The following is a 27709-nucleotide window of genomic DNA, read 5'->3' as shown; positions in this document are numbered from 1 at the left end:
AGAAAACATTATGGTGAAATATTCCATTTACATTCATGCAGAGACTTAATTATTATTTGTGACTGAGCTCGAGTGCTTCTGAAACAGTTCACCTGCACCTACTTAAATTAAATTGACATTTACGCCGTTAGATTATTATCCTTATTTAAATCCTTCATAAAACATATGAAACAGATGAAAAATTTAAATTATACTCTGAATTTAACCAATGAAACCGTTGAAATATGATCCTCCTGTGAGTTCTCTGGCTGCAGCATTTTGGATCCAATAACAGAATAACCTGCTGAAATAACGCATTTTCACCGCTGCACTGCCTAATTCTCGCCTGCAGAGGGCGCAGCTTCCTCTATTAGTCCAGAGTAAACCCACCCGCGTGTCAGTGCGTGTGCACGCCCCTTCGTTCACGCGCTACGCGCAGATCATCTGTGTTTAATCGGAAAGTAACAAACTGCAGCCGCTGATCTGTGTCACTCACTCCGCGGGTGGCTTAGAGGAGGCACCGCGGGGCTCGTGCACGGTTCTGACAAGCTCGGTTCGGGATGGATCTGGTTCTCACCATAACTTCGCTGGGTTAGAGGACTGGTTCGAATCAGCGGGGACATGGACGCGGCGGACGTGAGCCGGCTGTCCGAAGAGGAGCTGCTGATTCTGGGGAAGGAGGACTTGATCCGGAGGCTGCGGATTCTGGAGAACCGGAACATGGACCTGATGCTGGAGCACGGCAGAATGATGAAGGACGTGAACCGGAGCCTGCAGGTCCACCTCCACGAGATCCGGAGTCTGAAGGAGGTCAACCAGAAGCTGCAGGAGGATAACCAGGAGCTGCGGGAGCTGTGCTGCTTCCTGGACGATGACCGGCAGAAAGGGAAGCGGGTGTCCCGGGAGTGGCAGCGGTTCGGCCGCTACACGGCCGGGGTTCTGTGGAAGGACGTCGGGCTGTACCAGCAGAAGCTGACGGAGCTGGAGGCCAGTCAGGAGGCGCTGAGGGCGGAGAACACCGAGCTGAAGGAGATCGTCCTCATGCTGGACGAGGAGAGGAGCGGAGCCGGCTCCCGGAGCTCCATCGACAGCCAGTCCAGCCTGAGCAACCTGGGCCCGGTGCCGCCCCGGGACGTCGGGGACGGGAGCAGCACGTCCAGCACTGGCAGCGGCGGCAGTCCGGACCACCACCACCATCACAACCCCTTACTCAAGGCGTGTGAGGGGAAAACGGTGTCTCTGAGGAGGTCCATGGATGATCTGCACCTCCACAGAGGCTCCGGAGGCGCTGGTGAGTGATTCTGAAGCTGCAAACGCGACTTCTGCTGGTGTTTCACTCCAGAAACGCCTTTAAATCAGCAAATATCAGCGACCTGACTGAAACTTTTCTCCTTTTAACTCAGACTTGACTGTAATTTAGGAAGTTAAGCTGAACTTCTACAAACTCAGTTAATGATTGATTCAGTTTCACTTTACAGTTCATAACTTTAAAAATGGTTTCTTTCATTTCAGCTGTTCTATGATCAGCCCTAATTTCTTTCTTTATTTCCAGAAACACAGTAAACAGCTGCAGAGATTCACTGAAACATGTTTAAACATGGATCTAAACCCAGAATCTGAGGCAGAAACAGAGTTTTTTCTCAGTTCTCAGCAGCTTTAAAGTGAATCTCTGGTCTGAGCTCCTTTATTCTCCAACACAGCCTGAACCCTCTGAGACAAGCTTTCTGTCATTTCTTTAAGGAGTCTTCAGGAATAGTTCTCCAGGCTTCTTGAAGGACATCCCAAAGCTCTTCTTTGGATGTGGGCTGCCTTTTGTTCCGTTCTCTGTCAGATGATCCCACACTGCTTCAATAATGTTGAGGTCCGGGCTCTGGGGAGGATTCATCCCTCCATAAGACCTGTTGCCACTGATTTTCAGTCCACTTCTTGTGTCATTTGGCACAGCTCAGCCTTTTCTCCCTGTTTCCCTTCCTTAAGAACGGCTTCTTGACAGCCACCCTTCCATGGAGACCATTTCTGATGAGGCTTGGGCCAACAGTAGATGGATCAGCTGAAGGTCCAGATGCATCTCTCAGGTCCTGTCAGGTCACAGTTGGATTTTTTCCTCTTTCTTAAGGACATCACTTTCAGATCCTGTTCATCTGCTGTAGATAGTTTTTTAGGCCTGACACTTCTTCTTTTGTCCTCCACTTGTCCAGTTTCCTCAAATGTTTTAAGGACACACTGCACACCATGCTGAGATATGCCAAGTTTTCAGCTAATAGCTCTTTGGGAATCACCTTGTTGCTGCAGAAATCCTATTTTCTGTCTGTCAAACTGTGTTTTCTTTGCTGTTTTTCATAGATGCAGCTAAAGAAATGGGAACAAATGATGTGTCTCTGTGACAAAGTGCCTAAAGATCCAGTTTAAAATGGCTTCTTTGCTAAGTTGTCTGTTCTGTGTCGACACAACACTGGTTCATCCCTTGAGTTAGGAGCCTTTTTTCTGCCTGAATGGGTCAAAGCTCAGAGTTAAGTGGCTGAACAAAGAAAAAACACATTCCTCTGAAAATGCTCAGGTACAAGGACTGAAAATGAGTTAAAAAAGCAGAAAATGTCCAAAGAAAAACTCTGAAAGAGCTTCAGAAAGCTGCAGAACTGTTGATCAGGACACTTTAAACGATTATAAGAAAGCCATGAATAAAGGAGAGCTGGATCAGGAGTTTCAGACATGATAACATGTTGTGAATACCTGTTATCTCATGAATAAAGAGGCTCAGCAGTGTGAGAGCCGATAATATTTCAAATTTACATGCAGGTTGATGTTGAAGAGCATCTTTATCCAGGACGACTTCCTGCCTTCACACACTCTGACCTCAGATTGAAGAAAAGGGATAAAGTCAGAGCTGAAAACGAGTTTTCTGGAGTGTTTTCTGCATCTTTGGATGCTTCGTTACACTCTCACTGAGTTTAAGTGTAAAGCTATAAATCGCTTTTAATCACACACAGATGGTGTCGGCCCGGCTCGGCCCGGCTCGGCCCGGCCCGGCCCGGCCCGGCCCGGCCCGGCTCGGCCCGGCACAGATTGTCCCGTCAGGTGTAATGAGGCCTTAGCACCGTGGCTGCGGCGGCACGATGCTGTAAGTCAGCAGGTGGAGCACAGATGGAGGCGGGTCGCAGCAGTTTAGAGAAGAAGAAGAAGAAGAAGCTGAGGTCCAACAGGTCTGACTCCAGGTTCTGAACCCGAACCACCAGCTCGTTTCTGTGGTCCTGACTGAGGCTGAGGGTCAGATCCACAGCAGATTTCAGCTCGGTTTATGGTTACTTTCCTCGCTCTCAGCCCCAGTTTTCAGAACCAGTTTGATGTTTTTCTGTGGAAGTTTGGCCTCGTTGAGCTGTTTCTCAGTGGAGACGTCGTGTTGGGACAGGAAAAGGATCCACATCATATGAGAGATAATCTACTTTATTAGCAGGGTCCCCCCCCCCCATCCTCCTGTCCTCATCCACATGAATCCCAGTTAGTACGACTGGGTAGAAATAACTTAAAAAGCTATAAAATGCAGGGAACTGTGGGTCAGAATGACCTCCTGTCCTCTCAGAAAGGCTTGTCCGGTGCTTCCAATGATCAGCCTCATCCTGGGAGGTAAGTGCACAGGTTCCAGGGGAAAAGAACCGTTGTAAAAGCCTAAATCCAACCAGAACAGGACCGGGTCATCGGTTGGGAGCTGCAGCCCATCGCTCAGGATGCAGTTTCTGGGGCCGAGAGGCTGTTTGAGGGTTAAAATGTGGTTTCCAGGTGGGTTTAGGTTGGGTTGGCTGGCATCGCTCCTCTTTTATGTGCTGAATGTTGATGATACTGAAAGTTTTATTGTGTAAATGTGATTCTCAGAAGCGCTGAGCTCCACAGGAAGGGAAACCCAGACCTTTCCTTTCTCTCTTGTTGTTTCCTGCTTTCTTCATAAGCTGACAGTTATATCAGCAGGATGGTGAACGTGGGGCAACTCGTTCGTTTCAGTTTTATTTATAAAAATCATTTCAGGGCACTAAAAGATACAGTTCAGTTCAATTCAGCCTAATCCAATTAATTCAGTTCCTAATTAGTCCAATTCATACAGATAATGAGTTTCCCAGCTCAGGAAACCAGCAGAATGCACTGAAACTTCTCTGTGGAGGGAAAAAACTCTTTTAACAGGAAGAAACCTCCATCAGAACCAGAACCAGGAAGGAACCATCTGCCTGGACCAGCTGGGGCTGAGAGGACAGAAAAGAGGGGACAACAAGCAGCGTAACACCAGGCCAGAGACACCTGCTGAGAGGACAGGAAAGAGGGGACAACAAACAGCGTAACACCAGGCCAGAGACACCTGCTGAGAGGACAGGAAAGAGGGGACAACAAGCAGCGTAACACCAGGCCAGAGACACCTGCTGAGAGGACAGGAAAGAGGGGACAACAAGCAGCGTAACACCAGGCTAGAGATACCTGCTGAGAGGACAGGAAAGAGGGGACAACAAGCAGCGTAACACCAGGCCAGAGACACCTGCTGAGGACAGGAAAGAGGGGACAACAAGCACCGTAACACCAGGCCAGAGACACCTGCTGAGAGGACAGGAAAGAGGGGACAACAAGCACCGTAACACCAGGCCAGAGATACCTGCTGAGAGGACAGGAAAGAGGGGACAACAAGCAGCGTAACACCAGGCCAGAGACACCTGCTGAGAGGACAGGAAAGAGGGGACAACAAGCAGCGTAACACCAGGCCAGAGACACCTGCTGAGAGGACAGGAAAGAGGGGACAACAAGCAGCGTAACACCAGGCCAGAGACACCTGCTGAGAGGACAGGAAAGAGGGGACAACAAGCACCGTAACACCAGGCCAGAGATACCTGCTGAGAGGACAGGAAAGAGGGGACAACAAGCAGCGTAACACCAGGCCAGAGACACCTGCTGAGAGGACAGGAAAGAAGGGACAACAAGCAGCGTAACACCAGGCCAGAGATACCTGCTGAGAGGACAGGAAAGAGGGGACAACAAGCAGCGTAACACCAGGCCAGAGACACCTGCTGAGAGGACAGGAAAGAAGGGACAACAAGCAGCGTAACACCAGGCCAGAGATACCTGCTGAGAGGACAGGAAAGAGGGGACAACAAGCACCGTAACACCAGGCCAGAGACACCTGCTGAGAGGACAGGAAAGAGGGGACAACAAGCAGCGTAACACCAGGCCAGAGACACCTGCTGAGAGGACAGGAAAGAGGGGACAACAAGCAGCGTAACACCAGGCCAGAGACACCTGCTGAGAGGACAGGAAAGAGGGGACAACAAGCAGCGTAACACCAGGCCAGAGATACCTGCTGAGAGGACAGGAAAGAGGGGACAACAAGCAGCGTAACACCAGGCCAGAGACACCTGCCGAGAGAGAGAAACACAAGTTAATGACAGCAATGATGTCATATGTACATGGAGGGAGGAGAGGTGATAAACTTATCAAATATTGCCAAATAATTACAAAATAAGCTGTTTAAGCGTAATGTGACCCTGGTAGGACTTTCAGTACTTCTAGAAAAGCATCCTAACATTAGCTCTTTACAGTATGAATGTATATAACTGAGACTTTATTGAACCCTAACCCCCCTGCAACGAACACTTCTAACTGGACAAATTAGAGTCTGATGCTCCTGGCTTTTTAAAGTTCCTGTTTCCTCATGAATGAGCAGAGTTTGGCTGGCTGGAATTCACTTTTCCATCGTTTAGGTACGAATTAGAGCATCTTTTCCTCATCTCTGCCACGATGTGTTGTACTTGCATGCTGAACATTGTCGTGGTTGCTTTGTTTGGGAGGCTGTGAGAGTTTTTAGGTTTTCTAGCTGAGTGAAATGAAAGGCTGAATCACTCTTCACGTCCTCCCTCTATTGAAGAGGAAGGAGTGCCTCTCGGTTGTGTCTGCGCCGGCTTCTCTTTGTGCGTGACGGATTCTGAGTGCAACAAAGAGAGAGGCTGCATTGTTATGATAATGAGGCATCATGGGAAACTCTCGGGCTGAGAAAAGGCCTGAACATACAATAAGAGAGTAAACCTGTTTCTATACAGCTTCCACTGTCTGTGACGAAGACGGGAATGTGTGCCTTCTGTGGCAGAAGAAGATAGAAACAAAGCATGAAGTAGTTTAATCCACCGTCCTGGAGTCAAAGCAGTTCCTGGGATGTTGCTCACGTAACCCTGTAACCTCCAGAGGAAGATGGGCCTCGCTTTAGAGTTTAAATGAATGCAACTTCCAGGCTCCTCCCCCTTCCCTCTCTGCTGTGCTTCAGCTCCGCCTCCAAAGCTCCTCCCCTCAGAGGAGGCGAGTAACCATAGCAACTGTAGAGGAAGATGGGCCTTGCTTTACCGGGGGCTCACACCACAGCCGCTCACGACGCTCACAACCCGCCGCTTCTACTTCTTCTGCCGCCAGAAGCGGCTAAAGGGGCGGGGCTTATATGTATAGCAACTAGCAGATATATATAATAATCCATCCATACATCGGTTCCCTCCTTCACCATGGATCGTACTCTTGGCCTTCTTTGTGTTTCTTTGTGTTTGCGCTCTGCTGTTTTCCGCCTTTTTCCCCTTTTTTCCACCTTTTTTTCGCCTTTTTTCCGCCTTCGGAATCCAGATCGGCCCTAATTGGCTGTCGTCGCGTCGCGTCACTGCTCATTTGCATAAAGTTGAGCCTTTCTCAACTCTTGAAGCTCACAACGTGCCGCTCACGACGCTTTTGGTCCCCGGTTAGAGTTTAAATGAATACAACTTCCAGGCTCCTCCCCCTCCCTCTCTGCTGTGCTTCAGCTCCGCCTCCAAAGCTCCTCCCCTCAGAGGAGGCGAGTAACCATAGCAACCGCAGAGGTGGCAGTGATCACTCTGGGTTTGTGAATCTTTGGATCTCACGCTATCTGATCCCAGTTGTTGGAGCTGCAGCGAGCACCAGTTTTACTTCTAAATTAAATCAAGGTTTTTGCTGGATATCGTGGCTCTTTTGAGATAAAACGGGTGATTTTTCTCTGCCTTCAGAGGTGGTTCAGTGTTGCTTCTGTCTCAGAGGCAGCTCAGACTCAGCTATCGCTCTGCTTTTTGATCGATGAACACTCGCTCGACGTCGGCTTTATCGCCGACAAATGAAGTCGTGAATCAGTTTTAATCTTAAATGAGAATCTCAGTGCTCATTTAAATTAAATTATCTTTACCTAATTAAATTCTCTTTAGCTGATCAGAGACTCCTTCTGGTTCTAATGAAATTAGATTAGCTGTGTTTGTTATAATGAACAGAAATCCTGCAGTTTTCTTTAGTTTCTGCCATGTTTTGCACATTTTGAAGACCAAACCAGGCCGGTGAGCCAGAGAAAGATTTGATTTTTAATATTTTTAATATTCCCGTCCTTTGAGTTCATGGCTTCATTATTTCTTGGCTCTTTCATTTCCTCTGTTTTGAGTCTTAGTCGGTTGTTACTCTGTGTTTCTGGTTTCTTGGTTGCTGTCGGTTCGTTGTTGATCATTTCTCAGAGCTTCTGCTTCACATCCCTCCCAGTTCCCCTCCTTCGGTCCTCAGCTCCACTTCCACACCCGTCTCCACTCGATCGGCCACAGCTGCAGCCGCTTCCTCAGGAGTTCCCCTCAGTATTTATGTGGTTAGATCCTCACCGTTACTTTCTTCATGGTTATTCGCAGGAGGTTGTTTCATCGCTCGTCTGATTTTTCTGTGGGTCCTCCTCACTCCACCAAACCGTAACACACCGGGTAGACGTTATATCTCGCCTCCATCAGTCTATTTATCTGATATTCATGTAGATACATGGGATATGATACAAGTAAAAGCAGAAAAATTATATTCCTGGGTGTTAGGGTGACTTTTCAACAAAAATCCGCTATTTTCCTGATCCTGAACGGTTCATTGGTTTGTTTTCAGACTAGCTGTAGCCTTGTGCTATCGTGCTAAGCTAACTGGCGCTTTACACTGTCCAGTATTTTCTCTAAAATGCCCCCAAACTGTAGACATTTTTTGCTGCTCGTTCTTTCCTCCATCAGACGTTGTGCGACAGTAATAACTGTCCGTGTGAAACAGGGCGACCGCTGAGCAGAACATGTTGGTGGGAGTTAAACGAAGCATCGAGGCAGAAAAATGGGCTTAAATAATTATTCGAGGAATCATTTCAGCTCTTTAATGTATCCATCAAAGCTGTGACTGTTACCGTACGTTCAACCCAAGAAAGACTGGATTTTATACCCATTTAACATGATGAAATTAGGAAAAACTCTTATTGTTTATATGGAAGCTCATTATTCGTCTGACTAGTGTAGCGTGCAAAGATTATCAAAGACAATGAGGTCATTTGTGTTGTAAAAATTAGTCACGGCCTGATGGGGATTTGTTGGGAAAAGCTGCCTGGTCAGGATTTCCCACATTCCTGAGAACACAAAGACCCAGAGGCACTGTGGGAAAAACGGCAACATGGGAAAGTGATAAAGAGACATTGTTTAGTCCAACATCACTGGAAAAAGCTCACCTGCTGGGATGAAACAGGCTGCTTCGACAGGCCAAACCGGCAATTAACCTCGATGCATGTAAACATGGAACAAATAAGTGTTTGTGCGTTTGTTTTGTGCAAATCCAGCATTTAATGCCAGGCATCCAGGGGGGGGTTTGTCCTGCCGAGGCCGAGTTTTCACCCTCTCCGTTCTTTTGATGACGTGAAATGTGTTTTAGTGACGGATCACTCGGCTTATTTCACAGTGACGGGGCAAAAAAAGCCTGGTTTGTGAGGCCGTGATGACGCTGGGGCAGCAACAGGTGGACTTTTCCATTTTTAAATGAGTGAAACAGCGATATGTGACCTAATTTATCCTGATCTCAAACTCATGTGAATATGAGACTCTGGATCAGGATTAGGACTTCGATTGACTTCCTTTTTCTGTTATATATATATATATATGTATATATATATATATATATATATATCCTATATACTGTGGGTGTCAAAGCCTACATCCAACACTTTGTTTTGACATCCTGCACCACACAGAACAGCAGGAATTACTAACCTAAAACGCAATATCCTGCTCTGTAGATGCTGAAAGACCAAAGTTCTTTACAGTCTGACTCTGAGGAATATTTCCTGAACTTATTGATGATTCTCTGATGGAGTTTGGCACAAAGCGGTGAGCCACGACCCATCCTTGTTGGAGAGGCTGAACCTTTGGTGGAAGCTGCTTTTATACCCAATCCTGACACCCTCACCTGTCAGCAGGTAACCTGCTGGTTGGAGAAGCTCCAGAAGCTGTTGCTGTGGATTCTATAAACTTTTTAAAGTCTTTCTTTGACTCCAGAACAGCTTTTACTGAGTGTTGCTGCAGCAGATTCTGAATTATTGTCTAAATATAATGAAGTTGGTCTGTGAAGACACTGAAAATCATTTCTTTGTTCTTCTGTCAGTTAAATAAAGGTTCAAACCAATGATCAAATCTATCCTTTTTTTGCATTTCACAGAACTTTTCTGGAGTCAGGGTTTGTGCATTCCGGCTGTTTTCGTCTCTCTAACTCGTGCATCCGTTAATATTTCACCCAGAAATCGTCTTTGAGACTTTCGTCTCCACGTGAAGCGCAGGTTTGGACGTCAGTGCAGCTAAAGATGTCTCGTTTGGTGGTCTCAGCTCCTCACGGGAGGAGGAACTTAGCACTGCAGACTTGTCAGCTGTAACAGGATTACAAAGTTTATTTTTTCCACCAGTTTTTGCAAACCCAGCCAGCAGCTACCCTGTTTTTTCTGGGATTTTCATTCCCCCGTTGGCCTCATTCCAGGCTGCGGCCATCTGTCCGACAGCATTATGTGGCTGACAATGGGGAGCCGGTCTTCAAAGACTCACTGTGCAGGACTTCACATCCACCCCTCTGCGGGACCCGTCGGGGTCAGAGGTCGTCTCCTGACCCTCCGAGGGTCTTTCTGAGGCCTGGATGCACTGATTTATCCGAGTTTCTGTGTGGGGGGGTCAGAGGAAACACGTGGACTCCTCACCGCCGTGTTTTCGTGGCTCATGGGTTCTGTTTTAGTGTTAATCTTCTCTGGATTTCCATCTTCGGTATTCCAGTGAACTTTTCCTTCTTGTTTGGGCCCTTCTGGATTTGTGAAGGTTTATTTTTCATGATCTGTTTTACTTTGGAGAGCCTGCCTCCTTTGTCCTGTTTAGTTTTCCCTCCTGTCTTAGTTTAATGACATCCTCATTATGACCCGTTCTGTTGGATTTTCCCTGCCTTGACTTTCATGTGCGGGATGTTTAAATGTTCCGTTGCTTATTTGCATTTAAAGCCATAAAGCAGAAGCTTCGAGGCTCAGTTTAATAAGCTGTTTTCAGTTTCAAACACACCGTCTGTCCCCTTGTTTTCTTCACTGAGATGTTGCAGTAATACCAGCCCTGATTAAAGAACTGGGATGTGGGATTTTACACATCATTAGAATATAAAACGTTATCTAACCGACCGCTTCCATCCAGTTAAAGGAAACTGGAGAACGGTAAGAAACCTCCCCTCTCAGGTCTGACTGAGGCTGTTTCTCCCCTGCTAAAACTTTATTGAGCCACATACTTTACATGCAAAGTGTGACGCAGGAACATCTCTCAGCGTTGCATGTTTCAGGTGATCAGACTGAGCTTTCCTCAGGGTCTCATGTGTGTTGACTTAGTTTGAGACGCACACTGAGCTCAGACTTTGTTCACCAGCTGCTGGAAACTGACTTCAGTCCTTTTATGACTTCTTCTCACAGAATTATTTAAAATGCAAACAGTTCATGTTTGTTTGAGTCAAATCTGGCCTAAACCTTAATAAAAAACACGCTTTTCTGTTCGGTGTCTGGTATGTTTGAGACCAGAAATGTGAGTTTAATTTCCTGAACTCGTCTTTGCCAACAAACTGATTGAAGAAGGAAAACTGAACCCTCTGAGACGAGCTTTCTGTCATTTCTTTAAGGAGTCTTCAGGAATAGTTCTCCAGGCTTCTTGAAGGACATCCCAAAGCTCTTCTTTGGATGTGGGCTGCCTTTTGTTCCGTTCTCTGTCAGATGATCCCACACTGCTTCAATAATGTTGAGGTCCGGGCTCTGGGGAGGATTCATCCCTCCATAAGACCTGTTGCCACTGATTTTCAGTCCACTTCTTGTGTCATTTGGCACAGCTCAGCCTTTTCTCCCTGTTTCCCTTCCTTAAGAACGGCTTCTTGACAGCCACCCTTCCATGGAGACCATTTCTGATGAGGCTTGGGCCAACAGTAGATGGATCAGCTGAAGGTCCAGATGCATCTCTCAGGTCCTGTCAGGTCACAGCTGGATTTTTTCCTCTTTCTTAAGGACATCACTTTCAGATCCTGTTCATCTGCTGGAGATAGTTTTTTAGGCCTGACACTTCTTCTTTTGTCCTCCACTTGTCCAGTTTCCTCAAATGTTTTAAGGACACACTGCACACCATGCTGAGATATGCCAAGTTTTCAGCTAATAGCTCTTTGGGAATCACCTTGTTGCTGCAGAAATCCTATTTTCTGTCTGTCAAACTGTGTTTTCTTTGCTGTTTTTCATAGATGCAGCTAAAGAAATGGGAACAAATGATGTGTCTTTGTGACAGGCTGCTGGTAACAAAGTGCCTAAAGATCCAGTTTAAAATGGCTTCTTTGCTAAGTTGTCTGTTCTGTGTCGACACAACACTGGTTCATCCCTTGAGTTTGGAGCCTTTTTTCTGCTTTTTTCAGCCAATGTCCAAAGAAAAACTTTGAAAGACCTTCAGAAAGCCTGGAGAACTATTGCTCCAGACCACTTTAAAGAAACTATAAAGAAATGAGGACTTTGTACAGCAGCTTTGTCAACAGAAAGCCTTTAATACTATTCTTTAATAATGCACGCTGTCTGTTCGTCTCTTTAATCCAAGTCATGGAACTGGACGAATTTACTTTTGGGCAAATCATAGGAAACTGTGTTTATCTTTCAAATTAGGCCTTATGTGCCATGTTTTCTGCTGAAAACTGACAGAATCAATGAGGTGAAATAAGAAACTGCTCAAACTCATCTCAGAACAGCTGAAGCTGTGATTCAGGATCTTTCAGTGGGATGATAATCCAAAGCAGACCAGCTTAGTTTTAGGCCTCTGAGTGATGCTACATGAAGGCAAACTAAACACCGAGCTGTGACCCCTGCGTCTGAAGAATCTTTATTCGTAGCAACATGAGCACAGAAGCAGGAAGGTGAGCTGGATCTGTGCTGACCGTCTGTAATTTAAGGATGTCCTCTGAGGTCGGCAGCGTCTGATTGGTCGTTACTTTGGGCTCATCCACAGGATGAAAACCTTCTGCTTCTTTGTCCTGAACCTGCTCTGAATCGTACGCCTTGAACTCCACAATGATGCCAGAGATGCAGCAGATTAACTCCTCACTCTGTTTCTCTCTTTTCATCCTTTCATGCTGGATGAATAACACACAGTGTAAGTATTTATATACAGCAAGAATTTGGGCCTCGGGATCAAATGACTCCAGATGGAAGTAGAACAAAGTGTTCTCTGTTCGCCTCAACATGTCTCCAACCCTCCGCTCCCTCTCCTGCAGCTCAGCCATACATCATGGAAATCAGCTTTAAGGAAACATGTGTTTGTATCCAGTGTGACTTCAGATCCATCCTCTGCTGCAAGTGTGAGCTGCTCCCAGAAACGATGCTGAACTTCTGAAATTAGAAGTCTGACTGCAGCAAACACATGTGGCAGAAATCAGGAGGTTAGAGGTAAACATGGATGCTTCATGGTGCACAAAGACACCTGAAGAAGAGCTCAACGGGATAATCTTCACGATGATGAAGTGAAAAGTCAAATAGAATAAAAAGTAGTTCATATCACCTCAAACACACAAAAAGAAATTTAACTTTTGATTTAATAGATGATATTTAGGGGATATAACTTATTTTAATCAGGTTAAAGTCATGGTTGAAATGAGGCAGCAGCTATTAAACAGTTTACTTTATCATAACTTCATTTTCTCTCAAATAATCTCTTTTTTGTAGACATAATTTAATGAATAAAACAATATGTTTATTTATTAAATTTAAGAAATGCACGTGATGTTGACTCAAATCATCTCTGCCTCCAAAGAACGCAGCAGGAGTATAATTTACTCATCAGGCTGACCTTATATCGTTCAGTTTCAGGGAGTAGCTGTGAAGAAAATGCAGCTTTTTACTTGTTATGATGCTGCAGAGCAACCTTTGCTTCTTCACTTTTTGAATGGATCACATGAAGCTGTGTCTCTTAATCTGCTGATGATGATAATCTGCACTGTGGAGAGGTTGGAGGTGTGGATTTAATCAAGCAGTATCACAGCAGTTATTATGGAACTTAACTGCACTCAACATTTAAAAAGTCCTTTTTTGAGGTACTGGTTTGCATATTTTGAAGTGAAGTCAGGCATCTTGTAGAGTTTTAAAGTTGGACTCGAAAATTTGGCCGATTTGTGTTTGTTTTTTGCTCTTTAGCTCCTGGTGTCGTTCAGGGCTGCGGTATCTCAGCCGCTAGGTGCTAATATCTATAGCAAAACTATAATTTGGGTTATTCAGCCACCTTTTACTGGAGGGTTGAAAACTCCTGATGTGCAGGAAGTAAACAGATAAGAAAAGATTTTACATTTTGACATATTTGGCCCCAAACTGGGCCCCTAAAGAGTGTTTAAATGTCTTAATTTGCCAATAAAAGACCTTAAAAACTGCCTGTTGGGGTGTCTTTAATTCAGACTTTATGTGTCCTAAATGTTTTTAATTGCATCCCAGTAAGAATTTGTGGTGTACGATGACCCTATTTCCCCCCCAGCCTGGCTAATCGTCCCTTCCTTATCAAACCGAACGCGATAAATGGCTTTTTCCTCATCCACTCTGACAGAAAACTGACATAATGAACCTGAAGAATGGGACGCGCTGCTGAAGTTCAGGTGTGCAGAACTTGTAGAGACTTATCTGACATCACCTGAAGCTGTAATTTCAGCTGACAGACAAGAATCTTTCTGTGAGATAATAATCCAAAGCATAGCAGCTTTGAGTTTCATGCCCTGCAGCGATTTGATGGAGGACTAAATATGAAAACCGTGACCTCAGTTTTAGTCTTCTTTATGAACTACGTGTTCTTTTGTCATTTAAAACCTGACCGAAGTCCTTCGTGGGGTGCAGGATGTTGCCTGTTGAGAGCACCTGACTTGAACACTTCCATCTAACCCAGTCCAGTTCAAGTATTTCTGACTCTATTCAAAATGTTTTGAACTCTTTGTGTGGCTGCAGAGGAATTTACTTCCACAGGTTCCCGTCTCTGCAGACAAGCTCCAGGTTGTCTGCAGCAGAAATTCCCCCAGTTGCTTAATCCTTCAACCTGTTTTGAAAACACCAGTGAGTACAGTATCACTGTGCTGGGATTAATCAGCTTAACTGGCATCTCTTTGGTCAAATCAACAATGTGTTTCTGAGCGAGTAATTCAGATTGGCTGCTAAACATTTAAAGAACACACAAGGAGAAACTCTCACAGGAGGCGCCTGACTGAAACTGGTGTTGGTTTACCTGCAGCCAGTCAGGAAAAAGAAGCTTTAACACGCTTTCTTTCACAGTTACTTCCCATTTCTTTGTTTTAACTCTTCATTTTAGTGTGAAACGCGGTGTATCGGTTGAAATGTCCTCCTTTATGAAATGGTTCGAGATTCCAACAGGTTTTTATCCATTATTATCCTCAGTGCTCTCTTTTGTGGTGTATATGACCAGCACTGAGCCTGGAGACGCAGTGAAACTATGACGTGTTTTAGATTAAAAAACTTTGCTCAGCCCAAAACCAACCGATGTGACTTTTTTTCCATTCAGATGCCTCAGACAGCTACATGAGACAGCTGGAGGACCGGCTGAGGATGCTGGAGGATGAAAACAAGCAGCTGCTGTCACAGGTAATTGTTACTGTTATCACTGTGCTTTATCTTCTTAAGATGTAGGACCCTTTGTTGGACATTTTCAGCTTTTTCACTTGTTTTCAGTCCTTGTACCTGAGCATTTTCAGTGTTTTTTCTTTGTTAAGCCACTGAACTCTGACCTATGAAGCATTCAGGCAGAAAAAATGCTCCTAACTCAAGGGATGAACCAGTGTTGTGTCGACACAGAACAGACAACTTAGCAAAGAAGCCATTTTAAACTGGATCTTTAGGCACATCTCCAAGCTTTTAGAACGATGTCTTATCTAAACATGACTGAAAGCAACTGTAGATAATGTTTAGACCAGATTCTCTTGATATTATTCAGGGTTTATGTGTGAAAACAGCTACGTTTTTTCCTCCAGTCAAATGGAGGGAAGGTAAACACTCAGTTCTCAGTCCCAGGACAACGTGTAACATACTGTTTGCTGTATAACACCGACTCTATGTGTATGATTCATACCAAACGAGCAGTAAAAGCCTCAGTATTAGCTCATATGTGGTCTTGTTTATATAGCTTCCCTGTGTTCCCTCCCTCTGTTGCATTCAGGTATTTTCAGTTTGTTTCATTTCACACTCCAAAGAACAGAGGAATTACTTCTGCCTCGAAGCAATAACCGTAAAATAAGTCCAACAGGCTTTCAGTTCCTTCATTATTCATACATGTCCCCACTGAAATGACAAAACTCTGCTCTAACGAGATTATGGGATTTGAAGCGTGTTTAACTTCATTATTTATCTTTGAAATCTAATTTCACCGCCTGTATTAAATCAGTTTAGCTCACCCTTCTGTTGGGTTTTTGTTTTAAAACAAGTGGAGCAGACATGCTTTCATCATAAATGTTCAGTACAACAAAAAGCTACAGTTAGCCTTTATGCTAATCTTAGCTTAGCATAAAGCGTAAACAGCTAGCTTCACTGTAGCTAAACGTACAAGAAAACTCTTAAATGTGGAGCTATTTCTTTAAATGATGCTGACTTTTCACCTTTTTACACAGTAGGTCATATCACCAGCCTAGAAATATAAGTTTAGCCACCAGAGATGTTGCTAACAGGATGCTAACATGTTTGCTGTTGTTGACCCTGACAGTCCGTGCAGCCTAGCTGTTGGGAAACATGTTCTCAGCACTTAAATTGACCAACTTCTGCTAATGAATTCTTTTCAGTTCAGCTGTATTGATAAAGTGTCAGGTCATAAGAGATAGATAAAGAAATAAATAAAGAATATCAAGCAACAGACACAGAGAAATAAAGGTTTAATTTCAGTACTCATACCCTGTCAGGTACAGAAATAACCCTACAGGTAAATACTCCTGACACTGATCCCTTTTGGTTTCAGTGCTGGTTCAGGACTGCTGTCAGAGACATAAAGAATCAGATAAGAACTGGTTTTGTTTTCCTATAATCATGTTATTACCCTTTCTGCACTGGACCACAGATCTTTCCTGATCACAGGATTTGTGTCAGGATCTTTCCACACTGACATGGTTATTTGACCTTTTTTTAAATTTGATCTCAATATCATAAATCTGGTTTATAAACGCTGTTTAAACTCATTTATAAGCAGTGCTGGAAACTGCTGTTTCTGTGGGAGCCACAAACACACGATGGCATAAGATAAGATGGGATAAGAGGTTCTTTACTGGGGTCCAGTGAAAGCTGGTGCCAGTTTTTCAAGGCTGGAGTCAGAACTTTCATGGATAAAATGGAAAGAACTTGTTGTAAGATTGGCTCTGCCCCCACTGTGGTGGGAAACCCCCACAAGGATGCATACTTTTTAATTACCTGAAGGTAAAAGCAAACAGAAAGGCTTAACTCTGTATGGAGGGTGTTGGCTGGATGCAGTTCTGCACCACAACATAAAGATATATTCATGGTTCTTTCAGATCTACAGACAAACCAAAATGTACCTTTTTCCTTCCTAAAATCCAGGTTCATGTAGCCACAGACAGGAGCAGATTATGGGATATTTATCAGTTTCTGGGTCTGAGGCTGGTGTTGCAGTGAGGGATCATCTGTCTGACCTACAGCACTGATGAGTGCAGATGAGCAGCTGATTGATCGTCTCCTCTTAATGCAAACACAGCAGGTCTCCTGTTACCTGCTTCCTCAGCCTCTGCTTTCTTTTCATACTGCATCCCTGCATCTTTTCCTAAGTATTTACTTGGTGTTTGCTGTGATTGTGACCAGAACGCCACCCAGACCCCCGGTGGAGAGCCGTCCCCCACGGAGCTCTTCCTCCCCCTGGGACAGAAACCTGAGGCTGTTGTTCATGCAATGAAGGTACGCTGACGATCTGATACTGGCTCCAGTTAGGGACACTTATTCTACCTCCTCTGAGACGTTATGTTAACCCTTTCAGCCCAACTGACGGCATGTTTCACCACAGGAGGAGGCTCTGCTCTTCCATTAAAATGGCTTTTATAAGACTTATGATGCTATAAATCATTAAAATGAAAAAAATCCCACCAGCCGCCCCCCCCTCAGGTTTGGAAACACTGAAGAATGGCATCTGTGAGCTGTATTTCCCAGCTGTGTCCTGTAGGGGGCGGTAGCTTAGATGGCTGATATTTAAGGGTACGAACAAAACACCTTTTTGGTCATTTCGATCGGAGGACTTATTTTTTTCTAAAATGTTTTACTTTTATCTCTCTTATCAGCCCAGTCAGAATTTCTGCCTTTGGTCCATTTTGCAGAGGTAAAGTGAACCTTTGAGGGATCAGGGAGCATCCAGCCCTCTAACTGGGGCTTTGGTGGCTGTTTTCATGGATAAATCACCACTGCTCCTTGATCTCCAAAAGGAAAAAGTCATCTTACCTCTAAGAGATGGAACGCAAAGTTTTCACTGTGCATAACTTTCTGTAGGTGTATTGAAATGGCTTCAGACTGATTAAATGTGTGTGGGGGGGGTGTGTTTGAAGGTGCTGGAGGTGCATGAGAAGCTGGACCGGCAGAGCTCGATGGAATATGATGAAGACCTCAGTGAGAAAGAGAAGGCCATCGTCAGGGAGATGTGCAACGTGAGTTTAACCACAAACTTTCTTTATCCAGAGATGGAACAAAAAGCATTTCTCAAAGTTCAGGGTTTGTCCTGATTGAGCGGGAACATCCATCCAGCGAATTTATAATAATAAGCGAGTATGGGGAGTGAAAGGGGACAAGTCCGGATAAAAGGGGACAAGTCTGGGTACAAGGGGACAAGTCCGGATAAAAGGGGACAAGTCTGGGTACAAGGGGACAAGTCCGGATAAAAGGGGACAAGTCTGGGTACAAGGGGACAAGTCCGGATAAAAGGGGACAAGTCTGGGTACAAGGGGACAAGTCCGGGTACAAGGGGACAAGTCCAGATAAAAGGGGATATGTCTGGATAAAAGGGGACAATTCCGGGTAAAAGGGGACAAGTCTGGGTAAAAGGGGACAAGTCCGGGTAAAAGGGGACAAGTCCGGGTAAAAGGGGACAAGTCTGGGTAAAAGGGGACAAGTCCGGGTAAAAGGGGACAAGTCCGGATAAAAGGGGACAAGTCTGGGTAAAAGGGGACAAGTCTGGGTAAAAGGGGACAAGTCTGGATAAAAGGGGACAAGTCTGGGTACAAGGGGACAAGTCTGGATAAAAGGGGACAAGTCTGGATAAAAGGGGACAAGTCTGGATAAAAGGGGACAAGTCTGGATAAAAGGGGACAAGTCTGGGTACAAGGGGACAAGTCTGGGTACAAGGGGACAAGTCCAGATAAAAGGGGACAAGTCTGGGTACAAGGGGACAAGTCCTGATAAAAGGGGACAAGTCTGGATAAAAGGGGACAAGTCCGGGTAAAAGGGGACAAGTCCGGGTACAAGGGGACAAGTCCAGATAAAAGGGGACAAGTCTGGGTACAAGGGGACAAGTCCTGATAAAAGGGGACAAGTCTGGATAAAAGGGGACAAGTCCGGGTAAAAGGGGACAAGTCCGGGTAAAAGGGGACAAGTCTGGGTAAAAGGGGACAAGTCCGGGTAAAAGGGGACAAGTCCGGATAAAAGGGGACAAGTCCGGGTAAAAGGGGACAAGTCCGGGTAAAAGGGGACAAGTCCGGGTAAAAGGGGACAAGTCCGGGTAAAAGGGGACAAGTCTGGATAAAAGGGGACAAGTCTGGGTAAAAGGGGACAAGTCTGGGTAAAAGGGGACAAGTCCAGATAAAAGGGGACAAGTCTGGATAAAAGGGGACAAGTCTGGATAAAAGGGGACAAGTCTGGATAAAAGGGGACAAGTCTGGGTAAAAGGGGACAAGTCTGGGTAAAAGGGGACAAGTCTGGGTAAAAGGGGACAAGTCCAGATACAAGGGGACAAGTCCAGATACAAGGGGACAAGTCCAGATACAAGGGGACAAGTCCAGATGAAAGGGGACAAGTCCGGGTAAAAGGGGACATGGTAAAAGGGGACATTTCTGGGTACAAGGGGACATGGTAAAAGGGGACAAGTCTGGATAAAAGGGGACATGGTAAAAGGGGACAAGTCTGGATAAAAGGGGACATGGTAAAAGGGGACAAGTCTGGATAAAATGGGACAAGTCCGGGTAAAAGGGGACAAGTCCGGATAAAAGGGGACAAGTCTGGGTAAAAGGGGACAAGTCTGGATAAAAGGGGACATGGTAAAAGGGGACAAGTCTGGATAAAAGGGGACATGGTAAAAGGGGACAAGTCTGGATAAAAGGGGACAAGTCCGGGTAAAAGGGGACAAGTCCGGATAAAAGGGGACAAGTCTGGGTAAAAGGGGACAAGTCTGGGTACAAGGGGACAAGTCCGGATAAAAGGGGACAAGTCTGGGTAAAAGGGGACATGGTAAAAGGGGACATTTCTGGGTACAAGGGGACATGGTAAAAGGGGACATTTCTGGGTACAAGGGGACATGGTAAAAGGGGACAAGTCTGGATAAAAGGGGACATGGTAAAAGGGGACAAGTCTGGATAAAAGGGGACATGGTAAAAGGGGACAAGTCTGGATAAAAGGGGACAAGTCTGGGTAAAAGGGGACAAGTCCGGATAAAAGGGGACAAGTCTGGGTAAAAGGGGACAAGTCTGGGTAAAAGGGGACAAGTCTGGATAAAAGGGGACAAGTCTGGGTACAAGGGGACAAGTCTGGGTACAAGGGGACAAGTCCGGATAAAAGGGGACATTTCTGGGTACAAGGGGACATGGTAAAAGGGGACAAGTCTGGATAAAAGGGGACATGGTAAAAGGGGACAAGTCTGGATAAAAGGGGACATGGTAAAAGGGGACAAGTCTGGATAAAAGGGGACAAGTCTGGGTACAAGGGGACAAGTCTGGGTACAAGGGGACAAGTCTGGATAAAAGGGGACATGGTAAATGGGGACATTTCTGGGTAAAATGGGACGTGTCCTGGTAAAAGGAGACGTCTCCTTACTATAATCAAACAAACCAGCTGCACCTTTTGCCCAGTGACCTGAAAACCATCAAACAACAGGTCAAAAACTGCATCGAAACCAAACTGTCCACCTCGCTGACCTGCTGCACACACTGGTCCTCGGGTCCTTTTTCCCTCCGATGCACTCTGAGGCCCAGGAAGTGCTCCCAGCGTGGCCGTTATAGAGAGGAAAGTGTTTAATTTAAAGCACTCTCTGGAGGAACAGCTTCTTCCTGTGGATGGTCTCAGGTCAGTTCATCTCCTGCATGTTTCTGACGGTGTTCTTTCATCCTTGCAGGTGGTTTGGAGGAAGCTGGGCGACGCTGCCGGCTCAAAGCTCTCCGTCCGACAGCAGCTCTCAGGAAACCAGTTCAAAGGACCTGCACAGTAGGCAGACACCCAGAGAGGCCACCGGTGCTCCCAGTAAACCCACAGAACACTCCTGAATGGGCCCAGAAGCCTTGCAGAGCGTCAAAGTGGTGTTTGGAGGAACTGCAGCTCAGAGCACAACCTTCATTTCATCTCCTGGAAATGAACGGATGTGTTGTTTGGTTCAAAGACGTCTCAGAGACGGTTGAGCTGCTCGCTGAGGCCACCATGTGGACATATACGGTACACTCAGTGTTAAAATATGTCAGGATAGATATTACATTTCTGATCTTTTGTAGCTTTTAATGGCTCATACGTGTCAGCTCCTAGATTAGAGCTGCTGCTCATCTGTTCAGCATGCAGTGAAGGCAGCTCTTTGCTGTGTGCAGGTCATATATTTACTGGAATACATTGAATATTCGCTGCTTAAATCAGTGCACCTCAAATCAGAAAACGCTGGGATGGTATGAGACATGAATAAGGGGGAAAAAACAGTGATTGTTCCTTTAACGGATGGTATAAACTCCAGATGTTTCATGTTCTGTCTCTTAATAAAGATCCATTTTTACATTTCAGACACATTCCAGACAAAGTTGGGCCGGTGGAGATAAAGATAAAGCGTATTGAGGACTTGAGGTTTTCTGATTGGCTCATGGGGGGGGGGCTCAGGGTGGGGCTTCAGTCTCACCAGGTGAATGACCCGAACGGACTTAGGATCTTCCAGATGGTACCTGAGAAGAGAACAGGGCACAGGGAGGGAAGAATGAATGGATGGGAAGGTATGGAGAGAGATGGGATGAGGAAGGATGGAGGGAGAAAGAAGAAGGGGCTGAGAAGGTTTGTGGGGGGGTAAGAGCAGTGGTTGAGTAAGTTACCTTCATTTTTCTGAGGAAACCAGGTGATGCAGAGTTCCAGCTCTTATTTTGTCCCATTCTTCCTGCAAACACGTCTTAAGGTGTGCAGCAGTGCGGGGGGGCGGCAGGTCAGGACTGCAGCCAGTCTACATGAATACGGTCATTCCCGTCCATGCTGAGCGTTTTGCTTTTACTTTACTTGACGTTTGTCGTTCTCAACCCTTTTCTATCATCTCCACCTTTCAGATTAGAGGAGCTAAACTGCAGCAGGTTTCAAATCTACACGATTCGTCAGATATTTGCTTCATCTTTCAACAAGAAGCAGGATTTTTAGATCACAGCACGCGGCTTTTACAGGAGAGTTCACGCCATTTCAGCTCATCTTAAAGAGGAACTCCGGTATTTTTAAACCTGGACCTTATTTGTGGCATGAAATACGTTCATCTGCTCACCGAGAACAGTTTGGTGAAGATATTTAGATTCCTCGAGATCCATATAACGGAGTGAACGGGGCTTAGAGGATGCAGCCTCTAAATAAGGCATTATCTGTCTTTATTTCACCAATACTTTAAGAAGAATGAATGAATGAACGTGTGCTATAGCTCTGTTAGCTCATAGCTGCTGTTATGTGGCTACCTGCAGCTATAGGAGAGCTAACGGAGGGATTTCTACACAGGCACTCTACTGGGACCACTTAATCCAGTACAAAGCAGTACTACAGTCGGCTACTTGCCTATAGCTATATATTAAGTAGCTCTCCTATACCTTGCGGCTATAGGAGAGCTACTTAATATTTCTTTACATTTGACATTGTTGGGTTTCCAGATGTTCAGTAAAACATTAACATACTTTAGACCAACAGTAACTACTTAAAGCTATTCCCATGCATCCAAACAGCAACATGTAGACACAGGAAGTGGATTCCCCTGACAGTCCTCCTACTAAAGCAGATGTACAGCAGAACAGTAAAATTATTTAGGCCGCACTGAATCAGATCCCCCCCCAGTGGGGCTGAATGATTTGTCTAATGTTGCATATCTGGATGTTAAATTTGAATAGACAGAAAGGTCCAGGCTGAGTGAGGACACCAACAAACTACAGCTCAGATTTGTACTCAGTAGAGTGCCTGTGTAGAAATCCCTCCGTTAGCTCTCCTATAGCTGCAAGTAGCCACATAACAGCAGCTCTGAGCTAACGGAGCTATGAGCTAACAGAGCTATAGCACACGTTCATTCATTCATTCATTCTTCTTAAAGTATTGGTGAAATAAAGACAGATAATGCCTTATTTAGAGGCTGCATCCTCTAATCCCCGTTCACTCCGTTATATGGATCTCCAGTTATCTAAATATCTTCCGAAGGACGCCGACTTTCACCAAACTGTTCTTGGTGAGTAGATGAACGTATTTCATGCCAAAAATAAGGTTTAAAAATCCTGGAGTTCCCCTTTAAGCACGTAGCACCACTGCAGTTTTAGGAGTCTTAACGTTATCAGACCCTCAGCTTCAGATCAGTCCTCAGACAGCTGGACACCTGCAGAGGATCAAACTCTGGCTTCTTCAGACTCTGAATTCTGGGACAGGTTTTGGTGAAAATGTGCGCTTTTCTCAGCCAACTTCAATATGTGGTAAATTTTCACAACATTTTCCGTTTGGCACCATTAGATGCGATCACATGTAGTTAGACCTTCGACAGTTTATATCCACAATTATCCCAAAAATCCTGCAAATGTGTAGTTAAATCCCGTGTTGGCATTTAAGATGAAGACGACATCCTGTTACAATGAGATTTCTGTTTGGTTATGTGCCTGAAAATGGTTAAAAGTCGATCCAGTGACCATGTGGTTGAAAACAGAATGAAACAAACGTTTTTACCTGATTTGACTGAGTGGTCACACAGTGCTAATGGAAAATGACAACTTTTAGAGACATTTAGCTGAAACTGTTGATGAATCTTCCCCCTTTCAGTAGGTTACGGAGTGTCTTTATATTTTTTAACGTGCTCTATATAGCTGAAGATGTACTTTAGCAGCATTTTAGTATGTAATGATGTTGGAAACACAGAGGAGACTTTTAGATGATCTGAAAATTAAAGTTTACTTTTTTGTAAATGTGTGTTGCTTCGGTGTTTGTGTGAATCTGAGAGGAAATCTAAATAATAGTGAAAGTTTAATGTTTGGAGGGCATTTTACAGCCCTAATTTCTTTATATGTTGGCAGGAAAACAGGAAATAGGTGCATTAAATTTACTGAAACATGATCAAACATGACGGCGTCTTTGTTTCCTCCACAACAACATTGATGTGTGTGGCGGTGCGTGTGCAGGGTTTTTATGGCGCTGTTGCTGTTACACCCCACAGCTGTAGGGGGAGCCAAAGAGCAACAAAAGTCAAATTCTCCAGTGTTACTTTAAATACTAATCATTCAATAATATGACAATAATTGGCTGTTTTCCACAGGTTCACGTGGACGCTGACACCTATCATTGTGTTTAAGGACCTCTAGTGGTTGTGGGATGAATTACATCTGAAGAATAAAACTGGCAGTAGAAAAAAGATTATATTTTAGTTTTAACCATGATATTTGCTAACTGTAACCCACAGGTTTTATTGCCTGAAACCAACCAGAAAATGACAGTTTTGAACTGGACCAAGTTGTTAAAACAGTGGGATGAAGCTAACTCTTTAGCAATCCAAACTCTGTTCATGTGTCGTCCCACGATGGTGGAATGACCTACCGAGCGCTACCAGAACAGGGGCGTCCCTGTCTATCTTCAAGAAGCTCCTGAAAACCCAGCTCTTCAGAGAGCATCTCCTATCCCAGCACTTACCTTGTACTTCCCTACCCCCTCTATCTCTGCACTTTATCTTTCTGCACTTCCTTCTATGCCTGCACCCTATCTCTACTCTGTTCCCTCTGACAGAGTCGGACTCCTGGGTTCCTTCTATGTAGCTTATTGTTAGCTTTTTATAAAGCTGTTATATCTTCATCTGTAAGTCGCTTTGGATAAAAGCGTCTGATAAATACAGAAACAGAAACTCTTTAGCTAACTCTGCTGGAACATTAGCCTCAGATATAGTTTATCCACTGGGCTCTTATATCCTCTGAGGCTGCTGCTGGATGGAAGACGCATGCTCCTCAGTGCAGCTGACAGCAGAACATTTCCACCAGCCATGCAGTTAGCAGCTAGCATGTTGACCCGAGTCTCAGACCTGTTCCACACGTCCACAATCCTTTTCTTTTTCTGGGGTAATGGCTACAGTTAGAAGTTATAAATACATTGTTAGGGCTGGTAAATTGTACGGGTTTCTCTAAGGGCTGCATGGTAGTGTGGTGGTTAGCATTGGAGGTTAGCATCAAGAGGGTTCCTGGTTTAAATCCCAGCTTTTATAAACATTTAGTTTATCCACTGGGCTCTTATATCCTCTGAGGCTGCTGCTGGATGGAAGATGCATGCTCCTCAGTGCAGCTGACAGCAGAACATTTCCACCAGAAGCTGGCTTCATCCGTCCAGCAGGGTGGATGTGAGTGGAAAGTGTGTGAAAGTACAGTTACATTTCTTTTAATCATTCATGTTGAAAGTGCACACGCAGACACTTCTCTGGACTGTAATTATGTTTTACTGTGGTGACGTTTCTGTAATTCACTTTTCCAAAACAACTATTACTGCAACAACAACGACGACCAGTTATCATCACGATGACTTTGCTTGTTTTCTGAGCACTGCCTCCTCTTTACTTTACCCTGTAAATTAAACGGTTACCAACACGCTTGGACAGCTGTCTCAGGTCAAGGATGAGTGAGCTATAACAGCCGCCTTATCTTACTGTTCTGATCTCTGTGAAACTGCAAAGACAATAAAGATAAAGAAGAGTCGGAGAAGTTATCTCTGTCTGCTTTGATCCTTTCAGCACAAACAAAAGGAGATGTTTAACGGACAGCATCGGGAGCGGATATGGACAGAAATAAGAAAACAAATGAGGGCAGATAAAAAGAAAACAAAGCTGAAACTGAACTCAGACGGCAAGTTCTGCTGGAACCAAACCACCTCCATCAAAACATCGACTGGGGACTTGATCTGGAACTTTGAGAAGGGAAGAAGAACTTCTCGTGGTGAAAATTATGCCAAATAAGTCAAATAGGCACAACCTATAAGATTAGTTATCGCACTGCAAGTGTTTAACATGCTTTTAAAAAGCTTTTTGGTACTTTTACTGCTCATTTTACGCTACATATTTTAAGGAAACAACGTCCTGGCCTGTAATTCTGCCCTTAACTCAAGCATTTCACGGCATGCACAGTAGTTTTGACCATTCAACATGTTATTTAAACAGTGTAAAATGACCCCCCAAAAGCTTAAAATGCGTGTAAATGGCGTGCTTCTCCTCCACTAACTGCAACAAGCTAAATAAATATCCTCCAGTTCGATTACCAGCATGAGGAACCTGGTGCGTCTACAGTAATCCTAACCTAACTAATCCTGACTCAAGACTAACTGATTGATGCGTCCGTTTTTTTTTCTGTTTATGAAGAAGACTTGATGCACCTTCAGTGGATAGAAACAACTCTGTGAATCACGTTTTACCTGCAAAGATTAAGATTAAGCGACTGAGTCGTCCCAAATATGATGGAATATCCCAGATCCTCTCTTGTGGATGTCCACCACAGCTGTTGTTGTTTTTTCCTCCTCGAGGTTTGTTTCAAAGCAGCCTCTCCTGACTCTTTAGCTGAGTTTATTCCCTTTAAACCAGGAAATGTAAACATGAAGGAGACTTAACTGGTGAATGCAAACTTGTGACTAAAAGCAAATTAAATGCCCTTAAAAAGATGATTAGAATGAGGAAATGTACCAATATTTTCACTGAAAAGTCCAACCAGGACCCTTTAGGGGGAAAGTCCTGCTCTGCACCTTCACTCTTTCCACCTAAAAGTGACTTTTTCTTCACGGACAAACATTTCTGCATCGTTTAAACATGGGTGAAAGAACAGGAACTGAGAGATGTGGAGCATCGTCCATATGAGAAGGAAACAGGTAACAAAAGACACTTTCATGCATCAGTAAAAAGGACTTTGTTCGTCTTTCTGACCGACAAACGTCTCGTATCTGAAGGCTTGAACTTAATTCCCACCATGTGTTTTTTGCATGTATAATATCCGACTTCTAAGTCCTTTTCCAGTTGATCTATGACGTCACAAAGCAAAAGAACCGCTTGGTTGGAGATAAGAAAACATAAATCATAGTGTAGAAACTTCAAGTCATGAAAAACATTGACAGGTTGTGCACATCAACAGGTTTACACCATTAATCTGGAGTCTGAGTTAATGTTTGCATTGTTTCAGTGGTGCCAGCATGTAATCAGAGCACAGCACCACGTCATGTGTTGTTGTTGCAGAGGCCATGCTTACTTCAGCTGACTCTGCCAGCTGGAAGCAAATCAGCTCACAATGTGCAAAAAACATCCACACTGAACGATTTTCCACATCATATTTTACATCCAGTGACAGCGAGCTGCAGCAGAGCGGTGTGTGTTGTTTATATCTCAAGTGAAGCTTCACATAATGAAGAGGAAAGTAAGGATGAGGTCATCCAAACTTTATGTAGGAAAACCATCACAAGCCTGATTACAACTGAAACCACAGCCTCAATCTCACCTGCAGAACAAAGAAAAACGTCTTTGTTCTTTATGTTATAATCCAACCAGCTGGGATTCCACTCATCTGCTTTTTGTGCCTTAAAATCCCAAATGTAATGCTGGACAAAGCAAACGGCACACGGAGACGGTAGAAATACACGACTGATCCAGTCCTAATTCTTTTCTATGTTTCCATGAAAACAGGAAACAGCTGTAAGGATTCACTGAAACATGTTCAAACATGGATCTAAACCCAGAATCTGAGGCAGAAACAGAGTTTTTTATCAGTTCTGAGCAGCTTTAAAGTGAATCTCTGCTCTGAGCTCCTTTATTCTCCAACACAGCCTGAACCCTCTGAGACAAGCTTTCTGTCATTTCTTTAAGGAGTCTTCAGGAATAGTTCTCCAGGCTTCTTGAAGGACATCCCAAAGCTCTTCTTTGGATGTGGGCTGCCTTTTGTTCCGTTCTCTGTCAGATGATCCCACACTGCTTCAATAATGTTGAGGTCCGGGCTCTGGGGA

At 44.7% G+C, this 27709-nt stretch overlaps 1 protein-coding gene across 1 annotated transcript; it reads left to right on the top strand.

Moving 5' to 3' along the window:
* The first annotated feature begins 476 nt into the window (after positions 1–476).
* On the top strand, positions 477–22041 carry LOC140269776 (coiled-coil domain-containing protein 85C-A-like). Its single transcript, XM_072364768.1, has 5 exons — positions 477–1270; positions 14841–14920; positions 17132–17224; positions 17863–17961; positions 20634–22041. The coding sequence occupies exons 1-5, from the start codon at positions 601–603 to the stop codon at positions 20724–20726; spliced, it is 1035 nt and encodes a 344-aa protein (XP_072220869.1). The 5' UTR covers positions 477–600; the 3' UTR covers positions 20727–22041.
* The last annotated feature ends 5668 nt before the right edge of the window (positions 22042–27709 follow it).

This window comes from Leuresthes tenuis, unplaced genomic scaffold, assembly GCF_036924035.1.
Source record: "Leuresthes tenuis unplaced genomic scaffold, fLeuTen1.0.hap1 SCAF_15, whole genome shotgun sequence".
Taxonomy (NCBI): Eukaryota; Metazoa; Chordata; class Actinopteri; order Atheriniformes; family Atherinopsidae; genus Leuresthes; species Leuresthes tenuis.
Note: the sequence above shows the minus strand (reverse complement) of the source record. Positions and strands in the feature narration are given on the sequence as shown.